At 46.9% G+C, this 24,264-nt stretch overlaps 1 protein-coding gene across 1 annotated transcript in view; it reads right to left on the bottom strand.

Moving 5' to 3' along the window:
* The window catches only part of GALNT2 (polypeptide N-acetylgalactosaminyltransferase 2), a 179,528-nt gene that overhangs the window by 77,523 nt on the left and 77,741 nt on the right, over positions 1-24,264 (bottom strand). The window contains exon 2 of the mRNA XM_052639645.1: positions 6,223-6,316. Coding sequence (XP_052495605.1) covers positions 6,223-6,316 — 94 coding nt within the window. The remainder of the gene's footprint in view (positions 1-6,222; positions 6,317-24,264) is intronic.

A 24,264-nucleotide genomic window follows, 5' to 3' on the forward strand; every position in this document is an offset into this window, starting at 1 on the left:
TCAGGGGGCCCCACACTTCCGTGAGTTCTACCTCCAGGAGCTTAACCAGGTTTCCCAGAGTGACTACTGGAGATAGAACCCCTCATGCCTCCAGTGGAGGAGGGAGCTGTTCTGAAAGAAAAGGCGCACTCTGGTGGCTCAGCAGCAAACAATCCACCGGCAATGCAGAAGATGTGGGTTCGTTCCGTGAGTCAGGAAGATCCCCTGGAGTCGGAAATGGAACCCACTCCAGTATTCTTGCCAGGAAACCCATGGTTCCGTGAGTCAGGAAGGTCCCCTGGAGTGGGAAATGGAACCCACTCCAGTATTCTTGCCAGGAAAATCCATGGACAGAGGAGCCAGATGGGCTTCAATCCATTTGGGCTGGAAGAGCTGGACATGACTCAACTAAACCACCATCTGTTGTTAGGAAGGCTTGCCCTTGAGAACCCGACCAACTGGGCTGTTATCAGAGCCTAATCAATCTGAAGGAAGGGAAATACCCAACTCCAGGGACCCCGACTATCTTGTCCCACCTGAGTGGGAGGAAAGCTGAGATGCGTTTGTGAAGTAGATGCCAGGGGTGCAGGCTCACTAGAAGACTGAGACCACTATGGCACCAAAGGCTGGGTTATGGGAGTTCCTCTTACCCAGGACATCGTATCTGGCTTTTAAGAAAAAAATTATAAGACACACTGAAAAGGAAAAGGAATGCTTGACGAGACAAAGCGAGCAGCAAAATGAGACTCACATATGGCAGGATGTTGGAATCATCAGCCAGGAATTTAAAGCAACTAGAACCAATGTGCTAAGAGCTCTAACAAAAAAAATAAGGTGAAATGAAAGAAAAAATGAATACCATAGGCAAAGAGATAAAAATTCTAAGAAAGAATTATAAAATAATGGTAGAGATAAAAAATACTAACAGAAATGAAGTATGACTTTGAGGGGACTGGACATGGCTGATGAGACGACTTCGGGGCCTGAGGATATGACAACAGAAACTTCCAAAATAAAAATCGAAGATGAAAAACAAGACTGGGAAAAAAAAAAAAAAAACCCAAAGCAAAACAGAATACCTAAGAACTGTTGGATAACTACAAAAGGTGTAAGAGGTGTAAGTGGTTCCACTTACAGAAAAAAGAGAGAAAGCAATATAAGAAATATTTGAAGCAATAATGACTGAAAATTTCCTCATTTTAACTACAACAGCAAACCACAGATTCAGCAAGGTCAGAAAACACCATACAGGATAAATACAGAAAAACTACACCCAAGCATACTCAAACTGTAGAAAATTAATCATAAGGAAAAAACCTTGAAAGAAGACAGAGAGGGGATAAATAGCTTTACAGAAACAAAGATATGAATTACATCCAACTTCTGCTCAGAAAAAATGAATACCTCAGAAAAATGACTCGATGGACGTGAGTCTGAGTGAACTCCAGGAGTTGGTGATGGACAGGGAGGCCTGGCGTGCTGCGATTCATGGGGTCGCAAAGAGTCGGACACGACTGAGCGACTGAACTGACTGAACTCTCCTCAGAAACCGTGCAAGTAACAAGAGAGTGCAATGAACTATTTAAAGGGTTGAGAGAAAAAAAATCATCAACCTAGAATTCTGAACCCTGTGAAATCTCCAAAAGTGAAGGGGAAATAAAGACGTTCTCAAATCACAAAAACTGAGGGAATATGTTGCCAGTAGACCTGCCTTGCATGAAGTGTTAGCAGAAGCTCTTCAGAGAGAAGGAAAATGATTCATGTCAGAAATGCGGATCACCATAAAGAAAGGAAGAGCATCAGAGAAGGAATAATTGAAGATAAAATTACAACTTTAATTTTTCGTCTCTTCGTCTTAATTGATCTAACAGATACATTTGCTCAAAAATAATAATAGCTATCATATATTTGATTCTGTATGCTTATATATGCATTTATGTATATGGCTGACATGTGTGAAATGAATGACAGTAATGATACAAAGAATGGGGGGAGAGATTCGTAACAGTCTGCTGTTAGATACCTGTGCTGTGAAGCAGGTTACTGTTGTCTGAAATTAGACTTGGATTATCTATAATAAAATGTAAAAAAGCGAGAAAGTAGAATCATAAAATGTTTAATTAAAACTACAAAAGGCAGACAAAGAGTGGAAGACACAGAACAAAGAACAAGAGCAAGGAACAGACAAGAATAACAAACACGGCAGACACTGACACAGCTGTGTAATAATTACTTTACATTGTCATGATCCAAACACACCAATTAAAAGACACACTGTCAGGATGGATAAAAAAAACAAGCTCCAACTACCTACATGCTGTGTACAAGAAATCTACTTTAAATATAAAGACACATATAGATGAAAAGTAAAGGGATGAAAAAAATATACCGTTCCAATACTAATCAAAAGATGGCAGGAGGAGCTGTATTAGCTCAAACAGAACAAACTTCACACCAAGAAAAGTTACCAGGAATAAAGAAGGGAAATACATAATGATAAAGGCGTCAACCTGCCAAGATGACAGAATAATCCTTAATGTACATGTGCCTAACAAGAGCATTAAAACACATGATACAAAAACTAAGAAACCTGCAAGGAGGAACAGAATACATAGGTCACAGAACAAATCTTAGTGAAATTAAAAAAATATTCCGAATCAAATAAGAATGAAAATACAACTTACCAGAATTTGTGTAATGCAGTGAAATCAGTGCATGACAAGAAAATGACAGCACTGAATACAATATGGAAAACAAGAAAGATTTGACATTAATCATCTAAGCTTCTACCTCAGAAAACTAGAAAAGTAGAATAAATCCTAAGTAAACAAAAGAAAATAAATAATAAAAATTACAAAGCTAAGAAATGAGAAAGAATTCTAAAAACTGGTTCTTTGAAAAGAGCAATAAAATCAATAATCCTCTAGTCAGGCTGCCTATGAACAAATGAGAGAAGACACAGATTAGAATGTCAGAAATGAAAGAGGGTACATCAGTATACAGATCCTGTGGACATTAAAAGGAGAATAAAGGAATACTATGAACACCTCTATGCCTGCAAATTTGATAACCTAGATGAATGGGCCAATTTCTTGAAAGACACAATCTCCAAAACTAAGACAAGAAAAAACAGGCAATTTCAACAGGCCTATATCTATCTTAAAAATTGAATCAATAGTTACTAACCTCCTATAACAAATGGCACTAGACCCAGCTGCATTCATTGGTGAATTCCGCCAAACATTTAAGGAAGAAATTATACCAATTCTCTATAGTCTCTTCCAGAAATAGAAGCAGAGTGAATACTTCCTACTTTATTTTATGAGGCCAGTGTTAACCCTAATAACAAAACCAGACAAAGACATTGCAAGAAAAAAAAATTTTAAACCAATACTTCTTGTGAATATAAATGCCAAAATCCTCAACAAAATACTGGCAAGTTGAATCCGACAATGTGTAAAAAAGAACTGTACACAATGACCAACTATGATTTATCTCAGGTATGCAAGTCTAGTTCAATATATAAAAATCAGTTAATTTTATCTACCACACTAAGAAGTTAAAGAAGGAAAATCCCATGATTATAGTTACAAATGCAGAAAAAGCATATGATCAAATTCAACACTTGTTCATGATAAAAAATTTTCAGCAAACTAAGAACAGAGGGGAAACTGCCTCAACTTGATAAAGAACACCTAAAAAAACCTTCATCTAACATCATATTTAACAGTGAGAAACTAAAAGCTTTCCTTCTAAGATCAGGAACAGAGCAAGAATGTCTTCTCTCATCACTCCCTTTTAATATCACACTAGAAGTCCCAGCTAATGCAGTAAGACAAGAAAACAGAACAAAAGATATAATATAGACTGAGAAGGAAGAAATAAAACTGTTTTTGTTTGCAGGTGACATGATTGTCTATATAGAAAAACCGAAAGAATCAACCAGAAAAATCCCTGGAACTGTTAAGTAATTACAACAATCCTTGCTATAATTGCAAGATATACAATAAATACACAAAAGTCAATTGCTTTCCTATAGTAAATGAACAAGCAGAATTTAAAATTAAAAGCACAATACCATTTACATTAGCACCCTCAAAATAGAGATACTTTGATACAAGTTTAACAAAATAGACACAAAAATTTATATAACCAAAACCAAAAAACTCTAATGAAAAAAATTTTTAAAGAACTAAATGAATGGACAGATACTCCATGTTCATGGATTGGAAGACTCAATATTGTCAAAATGTCAATTCTTACTAACTTGATCTGCAGACTCAACACAAACCAAATCAAAATCCCAGCAAGTTATTTTGTGAGTATCAACAAACTAATTCCAAAGTTTATATGAAAAGGCAAAACAAAAAACCAGAAAGCCCAACACAAGATTAAAGGGAAAGAACAAAATCGGAAGACTAACATTACCCAACTTCAAGATTAAATCTAAAGGGAAAGTAGTATTGGAAAGAATAAACAGATAGATCTTTGGAACAGAGAAGACAGCCCAGGAACAGACCCACATAAATACAGTCCACTGATTTTTGACAAAGGAATAAAGGCAACAACAAAACAATGATGGCCTATTCAATAACTAACACTGGAACAACTGGATATCCGTATGAAAGAAATAAAAATCTAGGCAGAGACCCTACAACGTTAAACTCTTCTCAAAAATTAACTCAAAATGGATCACAGGCCTAAATATGGAACACAAAATAATAAAAATCCTAGAAGATAACACAGGAAAAAAAATCTAGGTAACCTTGAACATGGCAATGACTTTTTAGTTATATTGAAGGTATACTCTATGAAGGAACTGATAAAGCTAAACTTCATTAACTTAAGACTTTCTGCTCTGAGAAAGACACTGTCAAGAGACGAAGCAGCCAAGCCACAGACAGAGAAAGTGTTTGCGTATTATATATCCAACAAAGGACAATTATCCAAAAGACACAGAGAACTCTTAAAAGTTAACAGTAAGAAAATGAACAGCCCAGTTACAATGTGGGAAGAAGACCTAAACAGACATTTCCGCAACGAAGCTGTACCTGTGACAAACATACGGTGGCTCTAGTGCTAAAGAACCTGCCTGCCAATAAGCTATCACTTCCAACCTATTAGAAGGGCCAGACTGAAAACTGGGGACAATACCAACTGCTGGTGAGGATGTGGGATAACAGGAACTCTCATTCACTGCTGGTGGAGTGCAAAACGGTACAGACACTTTGGAAGACAGTTTGGCAGTTTCTTATAAGTGTATTCCTGCCATATGATCCTTGTATTTACCCAAATGAATTGAAAACTTATGTCCACACACACAAAATTGAACACAGATGTTTACAGCAGCTTTATTCATAACTGCCAAACTTGGAAGCAACCACGATGTCTTTCTGAATGTCCTTGCTAGCTGAATGGATAAATAGATTGATATATCTAGACAACAGAATACTATTCACAATAAAAACAGAAGGGTTATCAAGCCATGAAAAGACATAGATAAGCGCTCAATGCATGATACTAAGTGAAAGAAGGCAATGTGAAAAGGCTACCTACTATTTGATTCCAACTATGACTTTCTGGAAAAGGCAAAAGTCATGGAGACAGTAAAAGGGTCAGTGGTTGCCAGGGGCTGGGGGAAGGAAGGATGACTAGGCAGAGCAGAGAGGACTGTTAGGGCAGTGAACTACCCCACGTGATCCTGCAGAGGAACACGCATGTCACTGAATACAGAATACCATCAGGAAGTCCTAACATGACTGCGGACGTTGGGTGATTCTGATGTATTGCTCTTGGTTCACTGATTGTAACAAATGTCCCATCTGGAGGGTGGGGGATGTTGACGGTGGGAGAGTATGGGGGCGAGGAGTATATGGAAACCTCTGTACACTCTGCTCGGTTTTGCTGAGAACTTAAACTGCTCTTTAAAAAATAAAGTTTATTAAAAAAAAAAATCAGTGAACTGATACATACCATCCTGTATTTTTTTAATTCTATTTTTCCTTTCAAGAAATTTTGGTCACCTCCCAGTAAAGTCATTTCACAAGGCACTTGGGGCTTGAAGGAAGGCTGCTCTAGGGTAGTGTCTCCACTGCCTCATGAAATCCATTCTCCACCCGACAGGAGACTTGCTCCAAATGCCGCATCCAGCTCATTCACAGGGGACAAGACAGGTCCGCACCCCCCCCACCCTGCCCCCACCAGCAGCCCAAGGCTGGCCTGGCCCGGAGGCAGCTGCAGTACCTGGAGGGAGGGTCTCCATGCTGTGTGCTTTCTCATCCCCATTGCTGTGATGCAGGTCTTTCTTTTTAACTGGGTCAATGTCATTCCAGTCCTCCTGGGAGAGAAAAGATAGCAAATGAGTTGACAGGTTCCTGGGGCACACTTCCATTCATCAGGTCAATAATCAGCGAATCTTTCTAGGCAAGTGGACGCTGGGGACACAGCAAGGTGACACCTCCCACCTATAGGATTGCACTCCAGACCTGCTCAGTGGTGGAGACCCAAGGACGGAAGTGTGGGACCTGCTTTTCTTTCTCCATTTTCTATGTATAACACTTATGTACGGAAAGAAATACTCTGGAGACTTGGGGAGGGTGGAGAAGGGAGACAGAGAAACTAGATTAAATAAGAGAATTCAATAGTGGCTAAATCAAAGCCATTAAACTCAGGGTCGCTCTCAGGATGCCTTCTACAGCTTAAGGGTACTATAGGACCAGAGTCTCCCTCGGGCAACTGAACCAGGCTCAGAGGTTGTTAAATGATTTCTGTAATTCTACTAAATAATAGTGGAGGGAGGGGAAAGGATGGCCGAGCTTTCCTTCTGGCTAACAAGGCTACAAATTAAGGGCTTAATGTAAAACCAGATGATAGAAGCTCTGGCAGAATTTATTCAACTCATCTGCGCAAACAATTTAATCTATCAATATTAATCAACCTAAATAGCAACCTCCTGACCACAGAGCTAAATATATTTTTCAGCCACTTGGGACCTGATTTCTGTGAATACCATAAGAAAGGTTTCTGTATACACCCTCAAATCAGCAATATCCCATGGCTCGTAATCCTCCCACACAGACAGATGTCTGTGGGCCAAGCATCATCCACTGGCCATTTCCCCAGCAGATGCTACGAGGACGCTGTCTCCCGCAGGGGAAACCCAGCCAGTCTTGCTTGGATTTATCCAGCCAGCATTCCTCCAGCCAGCAAGGGCTGTGTGACCGCTAGACATGTTTTGGCTCTAAACAATGACAAGTGAGATCTGCAGAAAGAGAAGTTCTCAGGGGCTGCGCCAAATCAGATGTGTTTCCTAAATGCAACTGGCTCTGCCAGTAAGCTGCCTTTTTACTCAAGAGGTAGAATAGTTAGAGGAATTGGGCCTAAGCCTCCTCCTCTGGAGGCCAGCTTGTCCTTCAGTTCCTTCTGAGGTGAAATGAAGCTGGTTTATCCCAGCAAGGGAGGGATCGTGGGAGGAACGTCCCACCAACTTATCACAAGGCCTTCTCAGGCCTCCAAGTGCTATGACTTTTGAAGACCCTAGCTTCCCTTGTGGCTCAGCTGGTAAAGAATCCGCCTGCAATGCGGAAAACCTGGGTTCAATCCCTGGGTTGGGAAGATCCCCTGGAGAAGGGAAAGGCTAAGCACTCCAGTATTCTGGCCTGGGGAGTTCCAAAGACTGTATAGTCCCTGGGATCGCAAAGCGTCAGACACGACTGAAGCAATCTAGCACGCACAGCATGTACTCCATTTAAATACTTTTTGCTGCAAAAAAATTTTTGAAGGATATTTATAATTTGACTTTTGAGATTACTTGGTTATAAATAAACTTTAAATTTACTATTGGCAAAGATTTCAAGACAATCTTGGCAACTGCCAGGGAGAGAGAGAATCTGACCTCTCTCTGCCTTCACAATATAAGGAGACAGGTGAATACTAAATCCAGCAAGTAATGAACTACCAGAATCATACTGTGTAGACTTTTAATTAATTAAGCTTTATTAATTTTTGTTTTGTAGCTTGCTGGTAACATTTTGTGGCTAATAACTTTTTCCCACAGGCATCTCGCCTACAACACACTGGCTAACCAATCACACCATTTAACCTTGTACTTGAATAAAATCAAAAGTAAACAACAACAAAAAGCGAATTGCTGCTGGTGGGACCACCAGGCTGTAATGTGCACCAAATCAACATTTGTAAGTCAACCATCAATGTTTTCTTAGAAAATAAACGTCGTCTTCGCACAAACAAGACTGACCAGTCCGTATGTGAAACTCCCTGACCTGTCTCTACGCTTCCCCGCCCCACCCCGGCCGTGTGGCAACGAACCGAGCCCACCACAGAACTGAGGCCAAAGATGAGGGCCAACTACATAACGAGGCACCGCAAAGTCCCAGCGGGTGACGGGATGCTAAGCACCATGATGGACACCTACGCACTAGACACTGCACGAGGATACTTTTTCATCCTGGCAACAAGCCTGCCATTGTATTAGTCCTATCCAACAACAGGGACACCAAAGATCAGAGAGCTTAAGCAAACTGTCCAGGTTACACAGCAGGCAAGCAGCTCAAGTCGGCCCTTCAGCAGGCAGGATGGGGATGGCCGGCCAGGGCCCAGTTGGAACCAAGTTACAAGAGCCTGATTCTCACAGTATCACAAAAATCCAATACATTTCTAGGGAGTCATCCACAAAGGACTGTTCAGTTCTGCTGCTGCTGCTGCTGCTGCTAAGTTGCTTCAGTCGTGTCCGACTCTGTGCGACCCCACAGACGGTGGCCCACCAGGCCCCTCCGTCCATGGGATTTTCGAGGCAAGAGTATTGGAGTGGGGTGCCATTGCCTTCTCCGGTTTAGTCCTGCACTCAAAGTCAAAAAGTGCAAATCACCACATTGACTGCCCCCTCCTAGAGGAGGGTGGGGAGGGGGAGGAAGGTGGGGAGGGGGAGGAGGGGACAAAGAGGAGGGAGAGGGGAAGGGAGGAGGGGCACTTCGGCCGCTAACACTCACAGGGCCCTTGCTAGGGGCTGAACCCCACCCTAGACCCTGCCCACGTGTCCATCCTCCTTACAATGCTAGCACGGTCTCATTCTACTGATGGGAAGGCTGAGGCACCCATCACGGAGTCAGAGCACACTGCAAGGCTGGAGTGTAGCCCAGAGCTCAGAGTCTCAAACCTCCCCGTGCCCCACCCTGAGAGAAGACAGCTCCCCTCTACCACCACAACAGTCAAAACTAGAGAAAAACCGTGCATTTCCTATTCCCCTCAGGACATGACAGGGCCCTGTAAATTCCTCTAGGTCGGGCTGGCCCATCAGACCTGCTGGCTAAGATGATGCCCATACAACTGTCTACTGCAGGTCTGCCCATTCATGGCTTGTCAACATGTCCACCCCATGTTGTTGCTAGACATTTGGCAAGGGCTGAGGGCAACCCACTCCAGTACTCTTGCCTGGAGAGTCCCATGGACAGAGAAGCCTGATGGGCTACAGTCTATGGGCTCGCAAAGAGTTGGACATGACTGAAGCGACTTAGCACACACAGCACGAGGGTGCAGGTGACACCCACCCTGGGACATCATGACCCGTGCCGGGGGCCGCTGCCCCTCAGCAGAGTCCAGACCAGACCCCACAAGAAAAACGAGGAAACAGAATGACAGGGAGGAGATTTGGGACCTGTGTTGTGGAAATGTCACTCTGGCTGTGGTGAGGGAGGAATTGGAGGGGGCAGGAGACGGGCCAGGAGGCCGGAAGGTGTGGCGGCTGGGGTGGGGGCACTGCTGGGGGGCCGCAGGTGGGAAGGAAGGGGCACAGGGGACAGTCATCCACAAGACACATGGGGAAGTCATCAGGGTAGGGCAGGGGTGGTGCCAGGAAGGAAGAGGAGTCTGTCCTGGAGATGCTGGGTTACCCCGAGACACCACAAGCGGAAAGAAGATGGGAGGAAGGCGATGGTCCGGGGTGGCAGGAGAGGCTGGAGTGCCAGGGACAGGCCAGACACATGGCGTGCAGAGATGGGACCTGGCCTGGGAGCCGGAGCCCTGGGTGCTGGTTACGGCTTTGCTTTGCTGGTGGTGGGGTCTGAGTAACAAGCCTGCCTTCTCGAAGATGGGGATGTGGGGCTAAGGCACTGGAGGGCCCCTGGGAGTCCCAGGGAACAGACCCAGGTATGAGCACTTGATCACGTGTCCTGCCTATAATCCACTAAGGATCTAAAGGCAACACAGGTCCCCTCAAGGCAGAGGATGGGGGTGGTCTCCGGCACATTGCTTTTGTACCCATAGCACCCAGCAAGGTGGTGGTCTTGGGGTAACTGCTCAATAATAAATGCAATTGAAAAAAATCCTCACTCTATATACTCAGATTAATTTTACTGGCTTTGCTCACTTTGCAGAGGAAACTTTTCACTACAACCATCCCCCTCATACATTCACACGTATCGTAAGACATACACACATCAGTGGAGGCTCTGTTTAAAAGTAGAGACGCACGGAATATGATCATACAGAGTGGCTCCTTCACCCAGTCCCTGCCGGCATCCAGGATGCAACACCGGCGATCTGTTTTCTCTGTGTTAAGAGAAAATGACGCACGGACAGACAGATCCTCTTTTCAGTGACAAGCATAAACTGCTCAGGTTAGTGGAGTAATGGTGTGGTTTGATGCTGGCTGGGTCAAAAGTTGCAGAGAATCCAAAGCCTGTGATCCGACCCGTACGTCTGCTTTTACTTCCCAGGATGCAGCTCCATCTCTGCTGTGCTCCTCCTGCCCGAAGAGGGATGCAGGCACTGACTGCGTAATGACTCACCCACACACGGAGGATGCTGCAGTCACATGCACACCAGGCGGGCTTGGTGGTTCGAAATGAAAGCTACATTCTGTCAGGAAACGTGACCCAAGGACTAGGATTCTCTGCTGCCCAGACTGAGGGGATGCCACTGACCCCACATGACTTTATCGTTTGGATGAAGCCTTGGATACACTCACATGCAGCCCCAGAAAGATGCAGAATGCATTGACCAGGGCACTGAGACTCTCTCCCTTTTCAGATGGCATTTGGCCAGATACTGCAACACCAAATCCTGCCCTCCTCACTGACTTACCTGGCAGGTAGTTATTACTATTAGATACTTGAATTTGGTTAGTTTTCAGTCCAAAAGCTCAAGGTACGCATTACTCTTACAAATGCATACAGCAGAAGCAGTCTATTCCCTGAAACACAAGTGGAATTAACTCAGGCCATGAGTGAGATCAAATGAAAATAAACAACTGAAAAACGTCTATTTATCTACCATAATTAAAGAGCATGGCAGCCAAAACACATCCTATTTCTAAGCAGATGAAGGAGCAACGACTTTTAACAAAATGACATTAGTTTCAGAAACAGTAAATCTAACAGGCTGGTTTGTTGAATAGTTATGAAAATTAAGGGTAAATAGGCTTAGTTCTTAAAATAACTTTCTGCACTATATTTCCAATGTGATCTCTCTGTTTCAAAATAAGAGGAAATAAATAAAATGTGGGCTTGGTGTTTGCCTGAGACAAAGCATCAGTCTTGGTGGTGGGGGGCTGGGCCAAGAGGGAGCCGGGAGGGGGGCTTGGACAGAGGTGGGAAGCAACCATCGGTGTCGGGGCACAGCCAGTCAGGCGACCCCTGAGGCTCAGCAGACAGCCACCACCTCGCTCAGGGCACCAGGTCAGCCCTCATGTCCCAGGTGAGGGGACAGCCAGAAGGGTTGGGTGACTTCTCGTTGTTACCAGTCGCTGCCAAACAGATGCCCTCAAAACTTAGTAACTTGGAAGAAAAACACTTAATACCTCACACACCGTCAGAAGGCCAAGGGTCTGTCTGCTTCTGGCCCAGTCTCTCATGAACCACCACGGCAGCACCAACACGGCAGCCGGGGCTGTGGGGCCCAGGGCTGCTTCCAGTGAGTGAGCTGGGCGGGGAGAGGGGACCCCAGGCCCAGCCCAGGAATCGCATGCGGGTCGCAGCTCCTGGTCATCCAGGAGAGCTGAGTCAGCAGTTCAATCCACACCCAAGAGGGGGGCCCAGACCCCTTCTGAGCAGAGGCAGGCACAGACGAGGCCACGTCCCACAGACTGATGCAGCGCTGCAGCACCCCAGCGGCTACCAGCATGTGCGAGGCTGTGCAGCAAACTGCCACTCCACCACGCGCTGACCTCCTCACCACCACCCAACACAGAGACTATTCTCCCCACCATAACACGTGTGAATTATGAACCACCACCAAAACAAACATGCCTACACATGTAAGACCACATAACAAAGAATAAACATATATGGCTAGACCATCAAAGGCTGCCTTCATAAAGTTTAAATGCCTAATGCAACATTGTTAGCACAGGTAAAGATATCACTGGGGAGGAAAAAAAGAAAATAAACAGGTTGTTTTCACTCCCTGCTTACTGAAATACATTTTGTCACCATTAAATTCCTTCAACTGACTAGCCCGTATGCTCAGAGGCAGATCAAGTTACCAAAAATACCACCTGAAGGACTTCTTGAATCTTTTCTCATCAAATGTCTACTTTTCACTGTTATTTAATGACTGTTCAGTAATTGCCACCACCAGGAACAACATTCTAGTTTGGGGGAAAAAAAAGCCAGGTTACCAGATGTGTTAAAAAGATGTCCTATTTCCACAGCCCATTTCTTAAGAGCACACTGCCAAGCTAAGAACAGAAAACTGCTAAGTGGTTTGCTTGAAAGCAAATTTTAAAGAGTGGATGTAGTTTTCTGTTGAAGACCTAGATCCCTACCCCCAGAACTCTCCCTCCAAAGTGATCACAGCGTAACTGCAGAGTCCTCTAACTGTTCAGGTGGCGGCCCACCAGGTGGTGCAGGGCACAGTCAGGCCTTCTCACCAGAGGATGAGGAAGGCACTGATACAAGGAAATGTATCTACACTTTCTACCTCAGACCCAATATGCAGCATGGAAACACCTCTATCCACGCCCCTGAAATGACATAACTGGCAGGGCCCCAGCGAATTGTTACAACATTTAAACTCTGAGTCCATGTTCGCTGACAACATTTAACCTCCTCCTTCCACTATGAAGACCCAGCCTTTACTCCTCTTTTAATTATCCTACTCCAACCACTAAGCTTCCTCCTTTCTGCCCATAATGAGCTCATTCTCCGACTTGCCAAAATATGAAGTGAAGTGAAGTGAAGTGAAGTCGCTCAGTCGTGTCCGGCTCTTTGCGACCCCATGGGCTGTAGCCTACCAGGCTCCTCTGTCCATGGGATTTTCCAGGCAAGAGTCCTCGAGTGGACTGCCATTTCCTTCTCCAGGGGATCTTCCCAACCCAGGGCTCGAACCTGGGTCTCCCGCATTGTACACAGACGCTTTACGGTCTGAGCCACCAGGGAAGTCCTGTTCGTATGTTATTCATATGTTATCTCGTATGTTATACTCCCAAACCTGTGGTTGATGTTGTTTAGTCACTAAGTCACGTCCGACTCTTTTGCGACCCCACGAACTATATAGCCCACCAGGCTCCTCTATCTCATGGGACTTCCCAGGCAAGAACAGTGGAGTGGGTCGCCATTTCCTCCCCCAGGGGAATCTTCCTGACCCAGGGATTGAACCCTCGTTTCCTGCATCGGCAGGTGGATTCTTTACCACTGAGCTACCAGGGAACCCTCCTTAAACATGTAACTTCAGCTTAATCATGAGAAAAACATCAAACAAGCCCCAAATGAGGGATATTCTACAAAATCTCTGACCAGGCCTCCTCAAAACTGTCAAAGTCATCAAAAGAAGGCAGGCAGGGAATCGCTACAGCCCAGAGGAGCCTAAGGAGACACGACGACTAAATGAAACTGGTACCTGGACAGGCTGTTGAAACAGAAAGAGGACATTAAGGAGAAACTCAGGAAATCTGAATAAAGTAGTTAATAATAACATCATCAATACTGGCTCTTTAATAATAAGGGAAACTGGTTATAGCTGGCATGGGAACTCTGTACTATGTTCCCATTTTCTCTTTAAACCTAAAATTGCTCTAAAAATAAAGTGTGGGCATAGATCTTACACCTACATAAAAGGAAAATAATCACATTAAACACTCCTGTATTTATCAATCATGTATTTCTACGGCTTCTGTCCATTTTAAATGGCAATGTTAAGCCCTCTCCACCTCCTTCAGGGAACTAAGGTGTGAGTCAGCATTTCCTGATTTTAAAGCCAATTTTGTAACGAGACACACATCTAGGAGCAATCTATTTTACACCACAATCCTCTTCCAAGAGCAATCAATCCCCTCCCCCCAGCCAAAGCAGCAGGTGGCCCAGGGCAGAGGGAACACAGGCAGGACTATTAACATTCCTTATACCCCGAAGGAGTTTATGATGCAAGACAGCTCCTGGGCCAGGTCCTAAATATCCACGGAGTGGATGATGGAGCAGAGCCTACAGGTGAGCTGAGTGCCTGCCATTTGCGGCCTCATTCCTTATCACGTGGGCTGAGTCCATCTCTTTCTTCTGTAAGCAGAGAAACAAACGGCTTCTCCTGTTAGGAGTCTGCACACAGCCCTCCTTAACTGCGGCTTCTCTTTCTGTTCTGGTCTTCTTAACATTAGCTGAAGCAGCAAACTTGACTCAAAAGTGGCTTTTTACCAAAAAAAAAAAAAAAAGGGTTTTAGAAAGATGTTCCCCCATGACTTACGTATAAGTCAATTTTTTTTAATGTTAAAAAATAACTCCCAACAGATGAGGAAAAAAGTGGCAGGAGAGAAGCTACACAAGCAACTGCCCGGCCAGCACCAAGCGGCCCTGCAGGGAGAAGCAGGGACACCCTCAGCGGCCTCAGATCACTGCGCGCTCCCCTCCACCTCCAGGAGCCACACCACGCCACCACCCTTCTGCATGCTCACCGTCTCCAGGACACCTCCCCCATTGCGGCACCCAACCTCAGGCTCAACGCTCTAGAGGCAAAGCTGCTTCCCCACTTGCTTGGGCTCCCAGGTGGATGAGGGCGCGTAGAACTGGCTGCAACACCACCTTGCAACCAGTAGGTGTCGCCAGCCCGCACTTCATCCCCAACACTGGTCCTCGCCCCAGGGGTCCCGGTCCGCTCAGTTCCAGGGAGCCACCTGAGTCAGAACTGGCTCCTAGGAGGGATGAGTGAGACCCTCCATGGACTCCAAATCTTGGGTCTGTTCTGAAGAGCGTCTGCAGGGGAAAACGTTATGTGAAGGACTCCAAAGGAACCCAGGGTTAGAAACTTAAATGGAAAATTTGTAATTAATTTTTCCCCCTTCTACAATCACAAATCATCACCGAGTCAGAAATTCCTGGCAGTGAGCATGTGGGCACCGACTCTCTGGGTATCATTCATGGACAACCACCCCACAGGAACACACAAGTGCCCGCCAAGGTGGATACAGGGACTTGTGGGAGAGCCCTAGTTCAAGGACAATGTGGGTGTTGATCCACTTCTCTCTGTGACAATGAATCAAAGACCTAGACGTGGGGTAAAAGGCAAGTGTGGGACAGTCAAGGGAGGAGAGAGAGCCTTCCCAGAGCTGCCCTGGGAGAGGTGAGCGGGGCGGTGGGGTGCCCAACACACACCCATGGCCAGGCCAGGGCCAGCAACCTGAAGGCGGGAGGAGGAGGTGTTTGAAGAATATTTGAAAATTCATATCAAGGTCGGCATGTAAAATGAAGGTGACCACATGGATTTTTTAAAAAATAAAATTAGTGAATGTGGCTAGAGGACCAGAAATACCAGGTAGGAGGCACAGCTCAAAAGATGTATGTCACATGCAACCAAGAAATAAACTCGTGAGCATCTCAGTGAGTGTAAATGGGAACTGTACAGCATTTTTATTAATTTAAAATTTACATGTTCTCATTAACCTTCTCTTGATTTATAGTTCAATGGCTAATTGCCATGTGAGTATTACCCAAAGAGTTGGACACGACTGAGCAACTGAACTGATTACCCAAAAACTCCAGAAGGGTTGTCCTAAATCTATTTTTCTCAAAATGTCTTTATTCATTTCAAATTCCTCTTTCACAATGAATTTGTGCCAACAGCACACTCATGTCTCGTTAGCCCACTTCACAGACAAGTGACCCCTGAGAAAGGGGGTTCATGTGGTACTCTGGAGTCTGGATTCCATTTGAACCCGTTGTAAAATGTTGGTTTTGCCACAGCTCCAAGTTCTTCTACAAGATGATTTAGACCACATTACAGAATCCAGATGGAGCACCCCTAATGTGAATAAGCTGTAGCAGGACTCTGCACAGAGACCCGCCCCCAAGAGGAGCAGGGAAGCCAGCCTGCTGGGCAGGTTCCAGGGGTGCCTGCTGTGTGCCTCTCCCGCCTATGTTCTGCATGGGGCAAGGTGCACAGCCCCTGCCAGGGACAGGGAGCTGGATTCTTTACCTCTGGCACACTTACTTACATGTCCATTTTCTGCCTGGGATGTCTTCCACACGATTCCAGTATTACAACATGGGCTACAAATGTCTCACTATCTTATTTAAAAGGAAAAGGATTGGGTTAGTTGAACTTGACTGGAAAGTAATTTGGCGCCATACATCAAGAACTGGAAAGACACAGAACTGTTAAGCTGAGAAATCTCATTTCTGTGAATTTATCCTCATGAACTAACCCAAAATAAGAAACAAATTTTATACATGGATGTTGCAGCATTGTTCATAAAAGAAAAAAAAGAAGAAACTTAAAATATTAACTGACAGGTTGGTTAAATTATGTCACAGCCCCTCAGAAGAATATTAGGCAACCATTAAGAATTATAAATACCACCCAGTTATATGCAAAATGCATATAATACATTAAATGAAAATGCAGGAGACAAAATTTTACGTATACAATGAAACAAACTTAAAACAAAGTACCCATATAGATAAGCCTGGAATGAAATGCACTAAAATAAACATGGTTGTGTTGAGAGTGAAGAATGATGACTGTTGTCTCCATGTCTTGAACTTTCTGTCATATTATTAAATTACTTTCATGAATAATAAATTTTAACACAGGCACGTTTAGGTTGGAACTTGAAACCTACCCAATATTCCATATCAATAACGCATCAGGCCCACACCTGGCCTGAGGCTACGAAAGCCGCCCAAGTTAGCAAGGAGCTGCTTCCAGAAACAGGTGTGTGCCCGGCCCTGCGTTCACAGTGTGTGGTTGAGGCAATACTCCAGAGCCCACGCAGGCCGCCCCTGCCCTGGAGTTGGGGAGGACTGAGAGGGTGCGCTGGCCTGGGCAGGGCTCGGTGCTGCCAGACTCTGCTCCTGCAGGCCTGCTGAGAGCCCAGCTCCTCTGGGTCCAGCCCTTTCCCTCTGAGTGTTTTTTCCCAAGAAACCGGTCAACAAAAGATTGAACTGATCCTGTGTGCTTGCGGCCACAGCTGGCACTGATCTGTCAAACAAAGGGGTAGCTGGACGTTCTCATGAGTTCCCTGGCAACTACACGCAGAGACCACAGCGCATTGTTCTTCCAGGCCCGTCACCGACTGTCCTGACAGAGGACACGGGGGCGGGAATCCCGATGACAGGGACGCCGCCCCCACAGAGCTGATGCTCCCTGCGAGATCCCGGTTCACAGGCCCATGCTGTGTGCATGTCTCCCAGACACTCTTCACACGCCCTTGAGGAGCAGGGTTCACGTCCTCAGCGAAAAGCAAGAAACCTGAGAACCAAAGAGACCGAATCAAGAGCACGGAGCCAATGGGCAGCGAGGGCACCAGGGTTCACACTCTGTCCACAAGGCCAGGCCAGCCCTGGGTGGTCTGACCATCCCCTGCCTTTCTGGGGCAGGCCTGGTTCAGCGGCCTGACTGACTGGCCTGGCCTGAGACAGGATCCGCAATAACTCGGGGCAACCCCCCCTTGTCTTCCCTTATTCGACTTCAAAAGAATTATCATTTTACACTAATATTTTTTTCCCAAGGCTGCTTTTCATGCCCACACGTTTTATCTTGCTTAATTATAAGGAGAAAGATGGTAGGAAGGTGATTTGCTGCATGGAACTCGGGTTCACAGGCAAATTCAGATTTCTGCTCTGGAGTTCACTCAGTATGAATGATGACTGCTGCCCAAGGGGACACTGCAGGAATGAAGTGAGACCCGTGCAGTGGATGCTAAGCCTGACACACTACAGGCTCTCAATGCGTGAGCCCCCATCCCACATCACAGGCCTAGACGTTTAAGGGACTTATTTTACAGCAGAGAAAAGTGAAGCGCACACACACAGAAATTATCTGAGATCCCACAGTTAAAAAAGTCATGAGACTTCTATCCACTGCAGACCCACAGAGTCTATAGAATTCAAGAATCACCACCAGGATATGCCAACCGCATGGAATTTGTTTAAGCAGTGCTTGCCTCTCATCACTAATGTGTTAAAGTCTGAGAATTTAACCACCTCTTCTGATATAGTTATTTCTAATTAAGATTTTAATTTAATGTTGAGTTTCAAAGAGCCAGTTTATCTCTTAATTTACTCTCTACAGCCCAAAGATTCATGTATCCATTGGCTTTGAAACTAGAAAAACTAGATTCAAATCCATGTTCCAGAACTTTACAAATTATCAATCATTCTAATTCTTAGTAGCACATATCCAGAATGCTGGACGTTGAGAGGTTTAAAGAAAGTAAATGTGAAATACTTTGAATACAGTAGAGGAGGTGTTGCTGCTGCTGCTGCTGCTGCTACTGCTAAGTCGCTTCAGTTGTGTCCAACTCTGTGCGACCCCACAGACAGCGGCCCACCAGGCTTCCCCATCCCTGGGACTGTCCAGGCAAGAACACTGGAGTGGGTTGCCAATTCCTTCTCCAATGCATGAAAGTGAAAAGTGAAAGTGAAGTCACTCAGTTGTGTCTGACTCTTAGCGATCCCGTCGACTGCAGCCCACCAAGCTCCTCTGTCCATGGGATTCTCCAAGCAAGAGTACTGGAGTGGGGTGCCATTGCCTTCTCCAATGAGGATGTGTTGGGCCAGATGAACTAAGCACCAGAAAGAACTCATTAGAAGTCAGTGGGCCTTACATGGGTGTGAAACACAGAAGAGTCTACTTGAAGCAAATCAAGCAGAGCATGCAAACGCACTCTGACTCACGCGCACAGAGGCCTAGGCAACGGCCCTGTAGTCCCGGCTCACGCGCACAGAGGCCTAGGAAACGGCCCTGTAATCCCGGCTCACGCGCACAGAGGCCTAGGCAATGGCCCTGGAGTCCCGGCTCACGCGCACAGAGGCCCAGGCAACGGCCCTGGAGTCCCGGCTCACGCGCACAGAGGCCTAGGCAACGGCCCTGTAGTCCCGGCTCACGCACACAGAGGCCTAGGAAACAGCCCTGTAATCCCAGCTCACGCGCACAGAGGCCTAGGCAATGGCCCTGGAGTCCCGGCTCACGCACACAGAGGCCCAGGCAACGGCCCTGGAGTCCCGACTCACGTGCACAGAGGCCTAGGAAACAGCCCTGTAGTCCCGGATCCCGCCAGCAAAACCCATGCCTGGGGAGCACCAGTGTCTGTTTTTAAAGAAATTCTGCTGGTGAGCATCTCCAAAAGTTTATACCTCATGTCTTACAAAAGGGAGTGGGTGGCTTAAAATAAAAAATCTAAACAGAAACACCAAAGAAATGGAACATCAAGACTGATGGAAATGAGGAAGCACATTTGAATTCTCATCTTGAGCTTTCCAAAGACGAAAGTAAACGAAGAAACATAAAGAAGAATTTATGATGTGACGAGAAGTGGTCAAAGGTGAGGAACCTGCCCAAGGTGAACAGGACATGATCAGGTTAAGAACCCATTCAGATCAGACTCCTATCCCTCATGAAGCCCTAAGTACCTAAACACAGACTGCATTTCTGGTGGCCAATCCTAAAATTTGTCATGAAAGGAATGGATTTGGAGTCACGGGTGGTGGTGGATTAAAGTGTCTGCATTTCTTTCCTGCTCCTCTCCAGGGTGCTGGAGTGCACGGCCCTAAGCCTCCTGGACCCTGGCCCTGGGACTTACTGTAGCTCACTGCGTGGCAGCAACCCAGAGTCCAAGATAGGCTCGTCATCCTGTTCTCTGGCTGCCCCCTCTGAACTCGGCCCTATGGCCCACACACGTAAGGAAGCAGGCCCGGGTCCTGGAAAGCCAAGGCGCCCCAGAAAGCAACCACCAAGGCCTGGGGCGAGCAGGTGGGGCCAGCTTGGTCAGCCGGCAACCCAGCTGTCACTTGACTGAATGAGTACACACAACCCGCAGAAAGCCCACTCAACCCAAGGGCTGCAGGAAGTGAGAAACCGCCCCTGTTTCAGGGTGGTGGGCTTGGCAGCAGCAGATAAGGGAAACACAGATGCAGAACGGACCCCCACAAGAAACGTCCAACAACAGCTCCAAGGCCTCAGGAAGCTGCTGTTGTATGGCAGCTGCCCACAACACCTTGGGGTAAGATATACAAGGACAATTCAGGCAAAGGCCCCAAAGGAAGCAAAACCAGTGTCAGCCACACAGCTGGAGCAACAGCCTGCACTGTGAATATTATATTCCCTCAGAAAGAATAAAAGGGTCTGAGGGAGCCTGTACAAAAAAAAAAGAGAGAGAGAAAGATGAAAGTGAGAGACCTTTTGAGCTTTAGAAGCCATTCCTGATATAACCGATTTACTCATTTAACAGGCATTTGTTTGAATGTTTACTTTTAGGCCAGGTCCTTTCCCAGGAGGTAGAGATGAAGAGAGAACTGTACACCATCAGGTCCCGCCCTCAACAGGCTGGACACATGCTGTGTGATCCCTGGCACGTCTGTGCCCTCCCTGGGGACAGTGGCTACTGGTCGCTGCACGGAATCTTTGTGGGCTCCTGGGACAGGGCCTGACACATGCTACCTGATCAATAACACTAGCACTGATACCACGGTAGGTACCACCACTAGGATCAAGCAATCTTGACACTAATGGTGCTATCCCGGTGCTGCGGCTCAAAGATGGGCTGGAGAAGTCATAGCAGGGAGCACAGAGGCAAGGGAGTGTGAGATGGGCTGTTAGGGGAGGACTGTGGTCCTCCTGGGGAGGCAGAGGGGAAGGTCTGATGCGGGCGCAGAGACCAGAGCTGGCCCATGAACTAGACAGGAAGCAACTGGGTGGGACAGCTCCTGGCTTGAGAACACAGCCTCCTTGCCCACCTGCCCCCTCAAAACTCCCAGCATCATTTCAGGTCAAAAGGCAAGGATGGTAAGCCCACCCACCAAGTCCTCCAGGCTGGGAGCACACTCTGGCAAGCAGGGCCAGGGCCCTGGGAAAGCTGATGGGGCCCCAGGACTGCAGTTCCCCAGCAGGGTCTCAGTCCTGCAGGTCCCCAGTGAGAGAGGGATTGAGAACCAGCAGGGCCGCTGTGGCTAGAGGCGGCAGTCTGGAGGAGCGGGGTGGGCTGTGTCCCTCTGCACAGACCAGGGCTCAGCTGGCCCGTCCGTGACAGACAGCCTTCCCCCTACCCAGGCCTCACCACAGGTCAAGGGGGCCGCCCACCCAGTCATAACCAAGAGGGTCTGTGCGACCTGGCACCCGGAGGCCAGATGTACCCAAGGGTCCCTGCAGACTCCATGTGGGGTTCTGGGCGGCGTGCAGCCCTGGGGCCAAACATGTGCGAAGAACCTTTCCCTCCCCACTGAGAAAAGTTGGGCACACCTGCTGCCCAACAAGACTAGTTTTCAGTGTCTTCTTCAGACCAGGGTGAAATGCAAAGCAGGGATCCAAATAAAGACTCGGAGTTAGGTGAAATTCTTCGGTTAACCTCACATTGAGGGTTTTGAGACCCTTCTTAAACTGAAGGGAACACTGAACATTTTGAAAGAAAAGCAATCAAGGGACTTAGCATCATGGGCACATTTAAGGAAACTTATGCAACATCATGGCCTTCCCTGGTGGCTCAGCTGGTAAAGAATCTGCCTGCAATGCTGGAGACCTGGGTTCGATCCCTGGGTTAGGAAGATCCCCTGGAGAAAGGAAAGGCTACCCTAGCCCAGTATTCTGACTTGGAGAATTCCATGGACTACAGTCCACGGGACTGCAAAGAGTCGGACACAACTGAGCAACTTTCATTACGTGACACACGTTCCTGCGGAGGAAGTAAGAGAAAAGAAGGTTCCTGTGGTAAATAACAGAGCACATCCATAGTGACCAACTGCAGGGCGGATGGTGCGCTCCCAGGGCTGGGCCACCGCAAACCAGAGGTGACCAACTGCGGGTCAGGAAGGGTGCTTCATGCAGAGCTCTATTGCAACTGTTCCTCCTCGGCTCTGCTAAAAGCAGTATCGGAGCCTCACCAGATACAAAGGCTGCCCCTTCACCCACTTCAAACATCTGACGTCAGAACAAACAAACCCCCGTCTGGCTGTGCAGTCGTGAACAGCTGGGGCTGGGATGCTGTTCAGAAACACTCTGACACCAGGGGCTCACAGCATCGTGCAGACATATGGACAAGCCTTCCAGACAGCATTTGTCCAACTAACTTGGAGGCTAATAGTCCAAGACCTTAAGATGACAGAAAACACAAGAGCTCCTAAGGAGAGAAGCGAATGGGCACCACAGTCTGTCCACCCGCAGTCTGACGTGATGTACGCAAAGGGAGGAGTGATAGGACCCTCTGCAGGAGGCCAGGCTGCCCGCCCATTAGGAGTTAAGGCTCTGCGGCCCCAGCTGACCACTTCTGCTCTTTGGTGTCTTTAAGGAAGGGAGCGTACATCGGCGATAGTGTCAAGCCTCCCTCCGGTTCCCTCCTACATACACTGGGTTCAGGCCTCATCCACGTGCTGGGGAAATACGCTGGCCTTTATCCATCCTCTTGCAACACAAAATGCCACCCTTATCCTGCCCGCCACTGCCCAGGCAGTCCCGAGGGCTCACTGTTTCCCAGCCCATCAGGCAGGCAACACCACTCCTTCAATGCCGCTGCAGCTAGACCCCACCCCACACACTCAAGCTGATCTCGTACTGAACCCTCAGCGCTCATTCAGGTCTGCTCCCTCAGGTTCCCATACACACCATGATCATTCTCACTTCCTTGGCTGGGCTCAAGATTTTTTTTTTTTTTCATTTTTAAAGTAAGGTATAAAATAGATAACAATAAAATTCACTCCAGTCTATGGTTCTGAGTTCTGACAATTGTTCACAGCCATGCAACCATCAACACAGAAAGACACAGCAGCTCATCACCCAGAAAACTCCCCCATGCACCTTCACCCCCACTCCCAGGGAACCCCGATCTGTCTTCTGTCTGCAACGCTGCCTTTTCTGGAAGGTCATATGGACTGAATCAGGCAGCATGTGACCTCTGACTCCGCCTCCTCCTCTCTAACGACTGCCTGGGGGCCACCGTGTGTACCGCTCCCTCGTGCAGGGGAGCTGTGTCCAGTGCCAGCTGCCACATCGCACATACCGGCGTCCACGGCTAGGTCATCCACTCCCCAGAAGAGGGCCAGTGAAGGAGCTTCCAGTTTGGGGCAAACACAAATAGAAGGTTCTGAATTCTGTGGGCACATAGATTTCCATTTCCCTCAGATAAATATCTAAGGGGTTACCGGGTGGCCTGGGAGCACGTCTAACTCTAAGAACTGCCGGCTGTCCTCCAAACCCTGTGCTGCTTTGCATTCCCACAGCAGGCGTGCACTCTGGTCACTCTGCGTCCTCACCGCAGTGCTGTTAGCATTTTGGGCTTTAAGTCGTCCTAACAGGTGTATGCACCATAATGCTGTTTCCTTACCTGCTCTAAGTATGCTCAGTACACACCAGGCATCATGCTTGACGGCTCACACACTCCTCAATTAAGGCTGACTTCAGCTCTATACCATCAGCGCTTTCAAATGAGGACACTGAAGTGACCTTGACCCAGGGTCAAAAGACTACAAAATCCATGGCTTCCAATCAGATCTCTCCCACAAAGACTTTTCGTACCCCTTCATGGGGTCTCCATGTCCCTTCAGAGCCTGGCTCATACGTGACCTATGTAATAGTTTCTCTAAATCATAACATAATACAGCCCAGCCTGGCCTTTCTTGCACTTCGTCAGTTCCTTAACTACTTTATTGATCTCTAGATAGAGAATCAAAGTATTCTCAATCTCTCTCTCCACCATTACCTTTTCACCTTGTGCATTTCAGGCATGGACAGAAATGCATCAGAATATGTAGGTGTGTGGAAACCAGGGGCGAAGGTGTGCTCTAGAGAACGCTACCTATTTGCGCCCCAGGGCCCCACAACCTACAGGCTCATCCACCCTGCCAGGGGCATCAGGCT

The sequence above is a fragment of the Budorcas taxicolor genome, chromosome 5 (assembly GCF_023091745.1).
Source record: "Budorcas taxicolor isolate Tak-1 chromosome 5, Takin1.1, whole genome shotgun sequence".
NCBI lineage: Eukaryota > Metazoa > Chordata > Mammalia > Artiodactyla > Bovidae > Budorcas > Budorcas taxicolor.